This window comes from Antechinus flavipes, chromosome 1 (genome assembly GCF_016432865.1).
Source record: "Antechinus flavipes isolate AdamAnt ecotype Samford, QLD, Australia chromosome 1, AdamAnt_v2, whole genome shotgun sequence".
Taxonomy (NCBI): domain Eukaryota; kingdom Metazoa; phylum Chordata; class Mammalia; order Dasyuromorphia; family Dasyuridae; genus Antechinus; species Antechinus flavipes.
The window spans coordinates 247,601,020-247,615,408 of record NC_067398.1 but is presented as its reverse complement, the minus strand read 5'-3'; the positions used below and the strand labels follow the sequence as shown (position 1 = coordinate 247,615,408).

At 41.8% G+C, this 14,389-nt stretch overlaps 1 protein-coding gene across 8 annotated transcripts in view; it reads right to left on the bottom strand.

Moving 5' to 3' along the window:
- TNRC18 (trinucleotide repeat containing 18) overlaps nt 1-14,389 on the bottom strand; it is a 161,344-nt gene that overhangs the window by 82,412 nt on the left and 64,543 nt on the right. For all 8 annotated transcript variants that reach the window (XM_051999993.1, XM_052000017.1, XM_052000010.1 and 5 more), the window contains 2 exons: nt 6,152-6,277; nt 1,932-3,743 (listed from right to left, as the gene is read on the bottom strand). In XM_051999993.1, coding sequence (XP_051855953.1) covers nt 1,932-3,743; nt 6,152-6,277 — 1,938 coding nt within the window. The remainder of the gene's footprint in view (nt 1-1,931; nt 3,744-6,151; nt 6,278-14,389) is intronic.

Here is a 14,389-nt window from a genome sequence, read left to right as displayed (position 1 = left end):
AAAATATTCACATGAGACTGGTGTGATAAATGTTTGCAATCCGAGCTACCAGAAAGACTGGGGCTCGTGATCACTTGAATTAGGTAATTTTGAGCTGCCGTGGAGTAAATTAATCTAGTTTATGCACCAAGTCTGACACTAAGCGAGAGAGAATTATCTAAGAATAAGGCAAATCAACCTAGGTCAGGAAAAGGGAGCAGATTAAAGTTTCCATAATAATCAATACAGGGATTGGGCCAGTGAATGGCCACTGTTGTCCATCCTGATTAAAAGAGGGAATCCTGTTTTCCTACTTTCTCCACTCTCCTGACTATACCAAGAGCATCTCTCACTAATTCATTGCTAAAAGATCTGGGCTTTAGTCCTATAGAACAAATATAAAAATGTATTAGATAAAGAGATAGGAAGACCTGGATTAAAATCCCCCTAGTCTCTGTGTGAACAAAGTCACTTAATTTCTCAGCTTCCCAGACTACTCTCAAAGATTAAAAACTGCAGAGAAGCTACTGATCCACACTAAAATTTCCTCATCTCTACATGAATCATAGATATTCTAAACCTGATCAGCATCATCTTAGTTCAACAAAATCATTTGTGTGCCCTCTGTTAAAATGGCATCCAACCTGTATCTAGACCATCCTCTCCATATCTGATGAGGATTAGCCTTAGTGTTCTCTACAAATCCCTGAATCCTAGATCCTCATAACTTGAGGTGACATAAGGAGAGAGGAACAACTAACAGTTTCAAGAGATCTCTTATCCAGGATCTAAAGAAGCAGCCTGGGCTGAATTTTTTCTTCTATCTGGTGATTAATTTGTCAATCTAGTATACTTTCTCTAGTCAACTCTTCCCCTGTCTCCCTACTCTATTACCCACCTCTCCTATTCCTACCTTTTAGAAATAGCTGCCATTACATTTCATGAAAGGGAAAAATAAGAGGTATTGGGAACTGTGACGTTTAACCTATTAAATTCACAGAAAAAAAAAAAAAAGAAAGAAAGAAAGAAAAAAACATGAAAGTAGTTAGAGTACCAGACTGTCATCCTAAACCATTGGCACATGGTATTTGACAAATACTTGACACTACAAATAACAAAATATCAAAGGCAGAAAGACCTTCTGTTGATGATATTTTTTGACCCCTCATTTATTATTTCTTTTGGTCAGAGAATTAAGAGTTATTCAGATTTAAGAGTCAGGAAACTGAGTTAAAGAGCATTAACTGTCTTGCCAAAATTCACCAGAACCAGAACTCAGGTCTCCATAGTTTTATCCTGAATGGTCTTTCCACTAGACCTCAGCTCACTGTCCCAACACACCAGTCTTAGGATCCCTTAATACAAAATCAAGTTCCCAAAATCACACATTTTTTATTTTTGCTTTGCTTCTCTCCCATTCCTTATTTTTATCACTTTTGTCAGTTTCTATGGGTTAAGAACCACTCTTCCAGAGCTCCTAATTCATTGCATTGAGGGATATGGTATTTTGAAGGAAAAAGATAGACCCATGTAAACTAAGGCTGAGACCAAGGGCAGCAAGAAAGACTTAAGGGCCTGGGGTCCCTCTCCCCCTTATTTTCTGCCATCTTGGTTAAATCACATTATTTCTATCAGCCTTAATGCCTTCATCTATAAAATCAAATTCCATATATTAGTAATATTAATCAAATTCCACTAACTGGAGACGAAGGTTCTTTCCTGCCTTAGATGTTAATCTTAGTGAAGCAATCCCTACCTGATCCTAGGTAGAGAATGAGAAACCTTTTAAATGCTGAAAACTATCTTTCCCTGTATTTGGGAGAATAAAATATTATTGGAAAAGAAAAGAATTAGGGATGTTAAGGGACAGGCAGCAACCAGAGCATGAACGGGGACAGGGAGGAAGGATGCAGCCAGGGCCCATCGGGCCTCAGGGCCGCCCCGGGTCCTACCTTTGATGTTGCTCAGGGATAGGGAGCGATCCTGGTCGGCCAGGCCGGGCCCCAGCTTAGTGCCACTGTTGTCCTTCTGGCGGGCCACGGCCACCGCAATGCCCACAGGCGGGTGCCTCACTTCCACCTCGCCCTGTGACCCGATGCTCTCCCTCCCGAAGGACTTGGCACTTTCCGGCCTCTCAGGGTCCCTCTTTAGCTGCTTGCCCCCTTGGTGGGAGAGCAGCTGCTGGACCTTGGCGGTCCCCAGCTGCGAAGGGTCCAGTTTCATGTTGCCCAGCCCGCCAAAAGGGCTCTTCTTGCCGCTGCCGGGCCGGGCTGAGGCCTCCTTGGCAAAGCTGCCACTGTACTTGATGAGGCTTTGCATGGCAGAGCCTTCGCTGTGGGGGATGGGATGGAGGTCACCACCCCCCCGGGGACCCCCCACCACCGGCACTCGCTGCAGCCCGCTGGGGTCCAGGTAGCCTTTCTTGGCCACCTCCTCCTCCGCCCGGCTGACGTGGTTGTGCTGAGCGGCCAGCACGGCCATCTGCGTGGTGGCGAAGTTGCCCATGTCGAAGGGCTTCCACTTCTGCTCGGGGGGAAGCTTCAGCTGGCCGGGGTCCGGGGGCTGCCGGGAGGGCTCCAGGACACCATAGGCCTTGGCCGCCTCCTTGGCGCCGGCCCTGGAAAAGCGCTCGCGCTCACAGGCCCGGTGCTCGACCTCGGGCTTCAGCAAGTCCTTGGCGGGGAGGTAGTCCCTGCTCTCCGGGGAGCCCAGGCCGGGCCGGCTCTGGAAGGGCTCGGAGGCCGCGTGCCGCTTCAGCACCAGGGAGTTGGCGCGGATGACCGAGTTCTTCTCCCTTAGCACCTCGGCCCGCCTGGCGTCGCCCGGGCCGGGGAAGTCCTGGGGCAGGAGGGCCCGGGAGAGGTCGGCCAGGCCCCTTTCCAGTGGCGGCTGCAGCCCCTCCACCTTGCCCGGCTCCTTGTCCTTGGCCTTGTTGTCCCGGGCCTGGGAGGCGATCTGGATGGGGCCCATCCTCTCGTCGTAGGCCTCGACGGAAGGCACGAAGGTGGGGGCGATGACTTTGTGCTCCCGGCCCGGCTCCTTGGCCGGGGGAAAGATGGTGTACATGCTGGAATGGACGGGCTGCGGGGGGAATGTCACTGCGGAGGAGGAGGAAGACGAAGCGGACGAGGGGGTCATCTTCCCCGGCGGGGCAGGGTGAGGAGAGGGGCAGGTGCAGGAGATGTGCAAAGTGGTGATAGCGGGGATCACGGCCTCGCCCCTTTTCATCCTGTCCAGGTGGCCGTGGAGCGCGGGCCTCATGTTCTCGTCGTGCGGGGCAGCGTCCTTCCCACAGCAGTCCTGCTCGGCGCCCAGCGCCTTCAGCAGGGGGTCTCCCCCGCCATTGCAGTTGCTCAGGGAGGACGTCTGCAGCGGGTTCTTGGACTTGGGCTCCGCGCTCCCCAGGGCGCGGTGGCTGACATGCTCTGCCAGGAAGGGGGAGAGCCGCTCGCCCATCTTGGCCGCCCGCTCCAGCCCGCTCAGCCGCCGCTCCCCTTCGGGCTTGGCATCCTGCGTCAGATCCACAACACTGCGAGGCCGTGGCTCCTCCTTGGCCTTTCCCTCCCTCTTGCTGAAGGGCGGCGGCAGGTCCCCCCTACAGGACCGCTCTTTGCCGTGCTCCTTCGCGGGGCCCTCCCGGGAGCCTTTGGGAAGGTGGCTGAGGTCCTTGTCCCGGAGCAGGGCGGCCGAAGCATGGCTGGCTGCCGTCCTGGACACAGGGTTCTGGGGGTGCAAGGCCACCTGGCCCGGTAGGTAGAATCCATCTGGAAAAGAGCAGGAAAGCGATAAGTCCCCCCTTCCTCAAACTAGCCAACCCCAACCGAGGACCAGCGTCATCCATACCAACAAGACAAGATCCAGAAGGATGACCACTTAAAAGTGGGATACTCTTGTCACCCAACAAAAGTGAGATATTTTGTTACCTACCAAAAGTAGGATACTCTACTGTCTAATAAAAGTGGGATACTCTGTCACCCAACAAAAGTGGGATACTTTGTTACCTACCAAAAGTAGGATCCTCTACCAGCTAACAAAAGTGGGATACTCTGTCACCCAACAAAAGTGGGATACTTTGTTACCTACCAAAAGTAGGATACTCTACCAGCTAACAAAAGCGGGACACTGTCACCCAACAAAAGTGGGATACTTTGTTACCTACCAAAAGTAGGATACTCTACCATCTAACAAAAATGGGATACTCTATCATCTAACAAAAGAGGATATTCCAAAGTTTCAACAATGAAGCATGCAACCTCCCTCCTGGAAAGGAGATAATGGGCTCAAAATACATAATGAGAAAGGCATTTTTGAACCTGGCCAAAGTAGGGATTTGCTTTGCATGACTGCTTATTTGTCAAAGCAAATTTGGGTTTTCTCTTTTTTTTTTTTTTTGGTTCAATGGTGGGGAAACAAGAGGAAAAAAAGTTTGTTAAATGAAAAATAAAATGAAATGAAAGAGTATTTAAAAAGAAAAAAGTCAAATCGTCTAGCCCACCAAGCTTTCACTTCTTTTAACCTGGGGCAAGAATAAAAAATCTAATCAAACTTATCACTTTAAAATGTGACTTTACTGATTCTTTTTGTACAGCAAAATAACTGTATGGACATGTATACATATATTGTATTTGACTTATACTTTAACATATTTAACACATATTGGTCAACCTGCCTTCTGGGGGAGGGGGTGGAGGGAAGGAGGGGAAAAGTTGGAACAAAAGGTTTTGCAACTATCAATGCTGAAAAATTACCATTCATATATCTTGTAAATTAAAAGCTTAATAATAATAATAGTAAAAAGTGACTTTATCTCAGGCCCAATTAAGGTAAACCCAAGAAACTCATTCTAATTCTTTCAGGTCTCAACAAAGATATAGTGAGTTCCATCTGGCCATGATGAAATTAAGCTTTCTCTTTTCCCCCTCCTAGGGATGAGTTCTCATGTTGATGGAAGGTCTGCCTACCCCAAGTAGGCAAAACAAAGAGCCAGGGTTGAAGGAAGGCTGAAATAGTCTGTTCCTGACAGTACAGGCAGAGTAATTTCCAAGTCTGGAACTTAGCACCCACACCCACAGCACAATCCCCAAGCGAGGATGAGATTAGTCACACTTAGCAGCTATCTCCACCTCCTCTCCTTCTTAAAACAAACTGGAAGGGTTTTTGTCTCCTTTCTGGACAATGCGAACTTCTGGGCCAAAATCTTATAAAATCATGATATTCTGCGGCATCCTGAAGTTATCTTTGTTATGTGATGAATCAGGTCTCCTCACTCTCATTTGTCAATTTTTCACCCAAGAGGTAGGGGAAAAGGGAGATAGACTGAAGGTGACATAGTTTTAATGAAGGGAGGATATCTGGGTGAGAGAGGTGCACTCCTACATATATAAATATATTTGTATGTACATATGCATGTATTCAGTCATCCTCACATTATTAAAGAAATATTTACTCTCAAAATACAGGAAGGTGGTGTGTGTGTGTGTGTGTGTGTGTGTGTGTGTGTGTGTGTGTGTGACCAAGAGGGATACACTGCAGTGCATAAAGTATGTCTAGGAGGAAGTCAGAAACTTTGAGATACTGGGAGGCTAAGAAAAGATCAGATGAAGTACATGTCCTCACACAGTATATGCAGGTGTATCCCAGATAGACAACAAGGAAACACCAAACAAAACCATAAGAACTTGGGCCTACTTGTGCAGGGTCTAGAATTTGGCTCTAACCAAAGAGAATCCCTTGAATTGACTTCTCTTCTATAATAATATCAACTGTTAGGCCGGGGGGCCAGAGGAGGGAAGAGGGATAAGTGTCCTTGAGAGCTGGGAAGAATCAGGCTGCAAAAGGAAGCGGGCCTCCAACGTTCCCACTCCCCCTCCACAGCCTCCTGCGATGGGGATCCCCTTCCACTCCTGACATAAGCACTCCGAGATCTCACCATCCCTCCCCTTCCCTGCCTTCCCCTCCCTCACTACCCCCCACCATGCCTCACAAGGAGAAACTGGCATTAACAAAGAGAGGGACATAGGGAGGGCAGGAGGGAAGCATCTTGCCAAACCCTGCAAAGGCGGAGGAAAGCCGCCATGTGGGAAGATGAGGAGAAAAGGGGAGCTGAAACATATGTCTAGTGTGTGCAGACAGACGGCACCCAGCTCCCAACAACCCGCCCACGAACGCTGACCTTTCGGAGAGTCAAAGAGGCCCGGCTGCCCCAGCTGGGCCAGAAGGGGACTGCCGCTGTTGGGGGGCTCCAGGTGGCTCAGGGGAATATACGAAGGGTACAGCCCATTAGGCAGATGGGAAAAACCTGAAAAACAAAAAAAGAAAACATGTTTTGGGAACAGCATGCTAGCAAATTCTTTTTTTTTTTTTGAAACACAGAATTGCAGACTGTTTTGGCTGGCAACCCCAAATGCCAGATGAGGCAAGTGCTAGATTTAAACACGAGGCCTTCCATAACACGGCAGGCCCCAAAGTGACCCATCAGCATCCCTCTGGACCAGAGGAAAAGGCTTAGAAGCTCCAGCTCCTAGGATAATGACGATCAGGACAACAACTGATTAAGGGGGATGTGTGGCAGGACAAACTGCCCAGGAGTCGGCTGAACGAGGTTCTAGATTCACCTTTGCTCTTGACTAACTAACTAGGAAGGTGGGCCTCCCATTTCCTCCTCTGGAAGAGTGTCTTCAGAGACAATATGGTGTGGTGATAAGAATCTCAAATCAGAAGATGGGGTTTTAATCCTTGCCTTGCCAATGGCTAGCTGGCTGTCATTGGGCAAATCACTTCCCTTCCAAAAACTCCATTTATTGATCAATAAAACAAAGATGAACATAGGGTCTGGACTTATCTCCCAGGATCAAAGTTTTTATTTCATACAAGTCATCTCCCTTACTGAAGCTGGACCTTGCCGCTTTCACTGGATCATTCATACCTAGTCCTATATCTCCACATCCAGTGTTCTTTCCATTGAATTGGGGGGTGCGAGGGGAGGGGGAAATCACATTTTTTTACCCAAGAGGTAGGGGAGAAGGGAGTTAGAAAGATATTACTTCATTTGATTTTCAAAGCATTATGTAAATGTGGGAAGACTAAGTGGTGAAATAGAGCATTAGCCCTTCCAGGGGCAAGGTTCTCTGTCACAAACCTTCATCTGATTTAGGATTAGAAATTCCTATAACTCATTTTTTAAAAATAATTATAACTTTTTATTGCCAGAACCCATGCCTGGGTAATTTCTTACAACATTATCCCTTGCACTCACTTCTGTTCCAATTTTTCCCCTTCCTCCCTCCCTCCACCCCCACCCCCTATAACTTTATTAAAGGAGAAGCTAAGGAGTGTTGTGGATAGATTGTGAGAGAGATGGGGACTTTGCCTTGGGCTCCAGAATTTATAGCTGGTGATAATTATAATTAGCAATTATGTGGCAAGGTCTGCAAAGCATTTTACAGATAAACCAGCTTCAGACACTTACTAGCAAATTGAGGCTAAATCCCAATTTGCCTCAGTTTCCTCATCTACAAAATAAACTGAAGAAGGAAATGGCAAATTCCTCTAGTATATCTGCCGAGAAAAATCCAAATGGGGTCAGGAAGAGTCAGTCAAGATTGAAACAAATGAATAACAATATGTAAATGTGAGTTATTCTCTTTACAAGCATGATCTCCAAGGTCCCTTCCAGCTCTTCCTTTAATTCTAGCTCACTCTGATGACACATCTAGTCAGTCCCACACATTTTAGAACTAGTAACTGTTTCGGGTTCAGTTAACTTTTATCTTCTCAACCAAACCGTAATCTCTTTAAGGACAAGGGTCTACTTTCCCCACAGAGCCTAGGCATTCTTGTCAAAAGCATGGAAGCTATTTAATAATAGCCTTCATTGATTTTGCACTTTACAAGTATACACTGAAAAACAATTATGTCAGAGTCTTATCAATTAGGTCAGACTCTATCTATTAGGTCAAGCCAATAGAGAACATTACTTGATAGTACTTTTTTTTCTTTTAAAATTTTTATTTAGTTTTTTTTTCCCCTAGTTATATGTAAAAAAAATTTTTTTAACATTATTTTTAAAAACTTTTGAATTCTAGATTCTTTTCCTTCCTCCTCCAAACCCCACTGGGAATGGAGGCAATTTCCATAACACTTTCCCCTTCCAAACTGAAAAATCTAATATTAGCAAATGACTGATATAGGGTAGACTGTTTTTTAATATTAGCTTTTTATTTTCAAAATATTGAAAGTACTTTGTTCAAAAGTTAATGTTAATTAGTTATGGGGTAACCAGGCATTCCAGATGGAGGGCTGAACTCAATGTCAGAAACAGCTGGATTCAAATTCTGCCTTAAACATTAGCTATGTGACTAGATTCTGAGCCTCAGTCTGTCATCTATGAAATTGCTACTTTGTAGTGAACAACATCACCTAGTTTACAAGGTCCTTATCAAAATCAAATGAAATAATAGAGGGTGTTCTAAAAGTTATAGCTTCAAAGACTTTTGGAACACCCAGTATCTGTAAAATGCTCTGTAAACCTTGTCACATAATTGCTAATTATAATTACCTCCAGCTATAAATTCCAGAGTTCAAGGCAAAAACCCCATCTCTCCCATACCTTTAACCAGATTTTCTTCAAATACTGAAATGAAAAAAGATGTTAATTGCTTTAAATAATCTTTAACTCAACCCAAGACCAAGCACTTAGCTCAGACTGTGCCAGCTAGAATTCTTATTTTCTTGAAAGAAATAAAAAAGCATTACTTTTTCAAGCGTTCGATCATTCTGACTGGATAATTCTGAACTAACTTTTCCTTCTCTTTTACGAGTCTCAAGGAAGACCTTCTAATAACGGAATTGGTCTTCATCCCTTCTAAAGTCGCTTCCAAATCCAGCAAGTATTCTTACCATAGAGATCTAATCAAGAAAAGTCTGAATATGCAAATTTAGGATTAGCTACCCATGTGATAACTGCATAGAGGATGGGGACAAACCATGACTCTGATGACAATGTCACTGAATAAAGTGAAGTACAGTGTGGGAGGTTGTGCTAGTCCCAAATCATATAGCAGTTTAGAGTAGAGTAGGCAATAATCTCAAATCTTGAAGTCCAAGAGTAAGGGAAAACTCAGTCACCTGCAGAGAACATGGTTGGTGTTTTAAGTTCCATCTATTTTACAGATGAGGAAACTGCAGCAAACTAAAATTAAATGATTTGTCCAGGATCACAGAGTCAATAATTATCTGAGGTCAAATTTGAACTTGACTCTTCTTACTATTACATTATATATACCCACACACATAAAATGTATATATGTGCACATATACATAAAAATAACTATATAATTATACATTTATGTTTATATAATATAGCTATATATAAATATATATAAAACAGCAAATATATATTATGTGCACATACACACACACACATATAAGTGTATACTGTGTGTATGTATGTATAACACACACTCATATCCAAAGTATAGACGGTCTTTGGGCTTCTAAATCAGGCCTGAAATACCCACTCTGTTTCTGATAGCAGGTATGTTGGCAAATCACAGCTTGCTTGCTCTGGCAGAGTCACCTTGACTCAAACCCTGTAGGCATCATAGTAATTTACCACTTCAAAGGATAACGTTTCTTCTTTATACCCTTTTCCAACTCAGGTATACTACTATATGTCCTTCTCTGAGAAATTCATACCTGTGAATGGAGCTATAAAGCCCTGAAGCCATTTTGAGAGAAGTCTTCAGCAATTACTGGCTCCTGGATAGGGCCCAAGAAGGACAATCTTCTATATTATTCTATTCTAAAAGGAATTGTGCTTTGTCTATACTAAGGTCCAAGGGTAGACTTAAATTTGCAAGGGTTTATGGGAAACCAATGGGGTATAATTTACCAATTCCCACTCTCCTCCACATTCTCTTGGAGTAAGGTACTGTCACCCTAACACAAATTTCCAAAAAAGCTAATAAAGGTAAAAGAATAGTTCCCTAAGATTCAGTTTTGTTTTTAAAAATAAAACTTCATTAACATCTATTCTTTAATTTCATCTTTCCTTCTCTTATAGAGACATCTCTTATGGATAACCCAGTTCAGACACATGGAAAAAATCTGATAATATATGCAGTTTTCCACACCTTTAAGTCCCACACTTTGACAAAGAAGATGGGAAGTTTACTTCATTTCCACTGAAAAAGTTATCAGTGATTAGGTGACTTAGTGGATAGATCATTGAGCCTGGAGTCAGGAATCTGACCATGGATACTTACTGTGTGACCCTGCACAAGTCATTTTACTCAGTTTGCCTTAGTTCCCTCATCTGTAAAATGAATTGGAGAAGGAGATGGCAAAATAGTATCTTTGTCAAGAAAACTCCAAACTAACAGAAGACACAACAATAATAAACGAGCAATTGTTGGGCCAGGGACAAGTAGTAAAAAAAAGATATTCCCAGGAACAGTTAGTTGGTGTAGTGGATAGAGTATCAGCCCTGAAGTCAAGAGAACCTGAGTTCAAATCTAATCGCAGACACTTTACAATTCCTAGATGTGTGACTCTGGACAAGTCACTTAAAAAAAGATATTCCCTCTGAAGTTTGGAAAACAAGGAGGAAGGGTTAGGGGATAATGACACAGCCCAAGGGAGACTGTAATAGCTAAGGAGTTTGGACAACATGTACAACTTCCCAGATGTGAGGCATTGGAAGAAGGAAGTGCTAGAGAACTAGCCTCCAATTTTAATTAAGCATGCTTCCCAGTAACAGAGTGGCTAAAAGCAATTTTGCCTAGTAAAAGAACTTTAAATGTTATCATCCCAATAAATTTCAGAGCACAAGGCAAACACCCAAGCTCTCCTATATCCTTTAGCCAGGAATGATTCAAGCACAGGAGGAATATGCTAATTACTTTAATTAATCTTCAGCCCCACTCTAGATCAGGCACTAGAAAAACCTAATCTAAGGATAAAACTGGAGGCCACAAACACGCAAAAACTAGTCTTAATGGTTCCAGTGCTGAAACTAAAAATCTACGAGAAATCTAATTCAAATTCTGCCCTCCATCTAGCCTAACTCTGCAATCCTGGATGAGTAGTCCCTTTTTCATCATGGGTAAAATGTTTATTTTTTCCAGTGAGTGGAAGAAAGCAGGAAGGGAATAAATGATAACTGAAAGAAATAAAATGTTTTACAATAAATGGGACTAGTAATAGCATTCCCTTCACAGAGTTGTAAGAATCAAATGAAGTCATGTGTAAACTGCTTTGCAAACCTTAAAATACTATATATTTTTTTATTGTTGTTCAATTTTATCTGATTCTTTATAACCCCACTTGGACTTTTCTGGGCAAAGATACTGGAATGGTTTGCCTTTTCCCTCTTCCATTCATTTTACAGATACAGATGAGGAAATTGAGACAAACAGAGGTAAGTGACTTGCCCAACATCACACCGCTAGTAAGCATCTCAGGCCATATTTGAACTCAATGCTTGACTTGACTTGACTTCAACGCTGGTGCCCTATCTACTGCATCACCTAGCTACCCCACAAATGTTATATAAATGCTGGCTATTCTTATTAAGAAATAGGTCTTCATACTACTGAGGTGTTCTAGGCTGATGGTGTCTACTAGGCCAATCCAACAAGTCTCTTCATAGAAGGGTTTATTTTTCTTCTTTTTTCAATGCTTTTATTTTTAGTAGTATTTTTATTCTTCCAAATCTATGCAAAGATAGTTTTCAACATCTACCTTTGCAAAACACCTTGAGTTTCACATTTATCTCCCTCCCTTCCTCCCACCTCCCTCCCCAAGACAGCAAGCAATTTAATATAGGTTAAACATGCAATTCTTCTAAACAAATGATAATTAATTTAAAAGACCTGAGAAGGAAAAATTAAAGTATCTTTAATCATATTATTCAACCATATCCTTAGGGACCATGTAGAGAAATATGGATTGGGTGACTGTATAGTTAGATAATTGTTAAGGTACTTTCCCCCAGTAATTAGCACAGTACCTAGTACCTAGTAAGAACTTAATTAAAGGTTTATTAAGGGATAGCTTGGTGGTAAAGTTGATAGATTCCTGGCCTCAGAATCAGGAGAACCTGAGTTCAAATCTAATCTCAGACACTTATCAGCTGTGTGATCCTAGACAAATAATTAAATCCCAATTGCCTCCCCCCAAAAATAATAAAACCAAAATGGTTATTGATTAAAATACAATAAAGACAATAAATATAATAGAAACTTAATAAATACTCAAAGAAGGATGTCTTTATTTAGAAAACTTATGACATTTGTGAACAACAAATAAGTCTGGAGGAAGAATACTGAATGAGAAATTGGAGAATTCCAAAAGATTTTGACAGACTAGAGCGAGCGATATACTTGAATCTAAATAAAATGAAATTTAACAGAAACAAATATAATGTTCCAAAATAATCAACTAAATAATTATACGAGTAAAAGGTCACGTAGATGCTACTAGAAAATATTTCCTAAAGGAAATATCCTCCCAGGTATGAAGAGGGGGAGGGACAAGATTATGGGATCGTAAGGTCAAAATCAATCAACACTGGAAAAGAGTCCCTAAAATTGAGTGCAAACTTGGGCTGCATTAACAGAAACACAAAATCTAGAAAGTAAGTCTAACATCACCCCCACACTCCATAAATTTTGTACTTTGCTCTAATTTAGACCACAGCTCTATGATGGTGGATAGAGCACTGAACTTCAATCAGCAAGATCTGAATTCCAATCCTGCCTGAGATACTTACTGGTTGTGTGAAGCTGGGTAAGTCATTTTATCCCTATGTATCTCAGATTCCTCAACTGCAAAATGGGAACCAGTAATTAAAATAAGAGATGTCCAAAAGTGGAATGTTAGGTAGCGAGTTCCCCATAGGTGGATGAAAAATTGTCAGCAGAAGTGAAGTGAGCTTGTAAGAGTCCACAATTAAATTTTCAGTGACAGCATTTATATCTTAGAAATCAACAATGACTACAAATTAGGACTTGACTTATTAATTGTCTAAACTTAAATATTAATAATGCAGATTAAACTTAAAAGTGTCTGCATAAATTATTTCAGGAGAGCTCCATTGTTAAAACACATATCAGCACACAGCTTCAGTTGTGTGGTATGTGAAAATAAGAAAATCATGTTTCAGATTGAATAATGTCTGACTGAGTATCCTTCCAGCTCCAAGATGATTCTATGAAAAATGAAATGATGAGAAGGAAAGGAAAAAAGAGGGGGGTGGGGGGGAAGTAAAGATGAGGGAGTGAAAGAGAAAAGAGAAAAGGAGGGCAGGGGAAACAGTTTATTCCTAAATTTCAATACAGAAAATATTAAATATGATTAAATGCAGGCAGTTAGATAATTGGCCCACTCATCTTTTTCAATCATACAACATATATCCTTAATCTAAGACATATCAAAGCTGTCTTTGCCAGAGAGGGGAGCTAGTCAGGGGGAAAAAATAAAAAAGTTCACTTACAAAAAAACAGCAAACCGACTCACTGTCCAAATCCCAATTTTGGTCTAAAATTTGAAAATATATCTATCAATTTTTTCTGCCTTAAAGATGAATAAATTAATTAAAGCAATTTAAGTGATGTATAAATTGCTTTACAAAACTTGAAATGCTATATTTGTTGGGTTATACCAGTCCTGTCTTTTTCTTTGTGATTCCATCTGGGTTTTTCCTGGCAAAGATACTGGATGAGTTTGCTATTCCATACTCTCTGGCTCACTTTATAGATAAGGAAACTGAGGCAAACAAGGTTAAGTGACTAGGGTCACACAACTAGTATCTGAGGTCAAAATTGAATCAGATATTCCTGACTCTAAGCCTAGAGTTCTATCTTTAAGATCACATCTAGGTGGCCACAGCAAATAGAATACTATAGAGTGAAGTAGGAAGACTAGAATTCAAATCCTGCTTTTTGGAAATTTAGCTTTCATAACCTTTCAGCCCTACTTTCTTCCTCTATAAAATGAGGATGATGATAAAAGAGCTCACTTGTTGTGGGGTTGACACAAGAAAATATATATGAAGTGTTCTATAAATATCACTATTATTATGATTTCATTCAATTCAATCTTCTCATTTTACCAAAAACAACATTAAGCTCAGAGACAAAGTCAACAAACAATAGCTATTAAATGACAAATCTAGGTCTTCGATCTCAGGATCCCAAGATTTAAGGCTGAAAATGTCTTTACAGATGAAGAAATTGAAGCTAAACAAGATATGAGTGATTTTCCTAATGTCACATATATAGTAAAAAACAGAGCAGATCTTCAAACCCAGATGTTCTGGGTCCAAATCCAGAGTTCTTTGCTCTTTCCACAGGACCCCTCACAGGTCAGTGTGAGGTCTTGAATATTTGCCACTGAATAAAAAATTAGA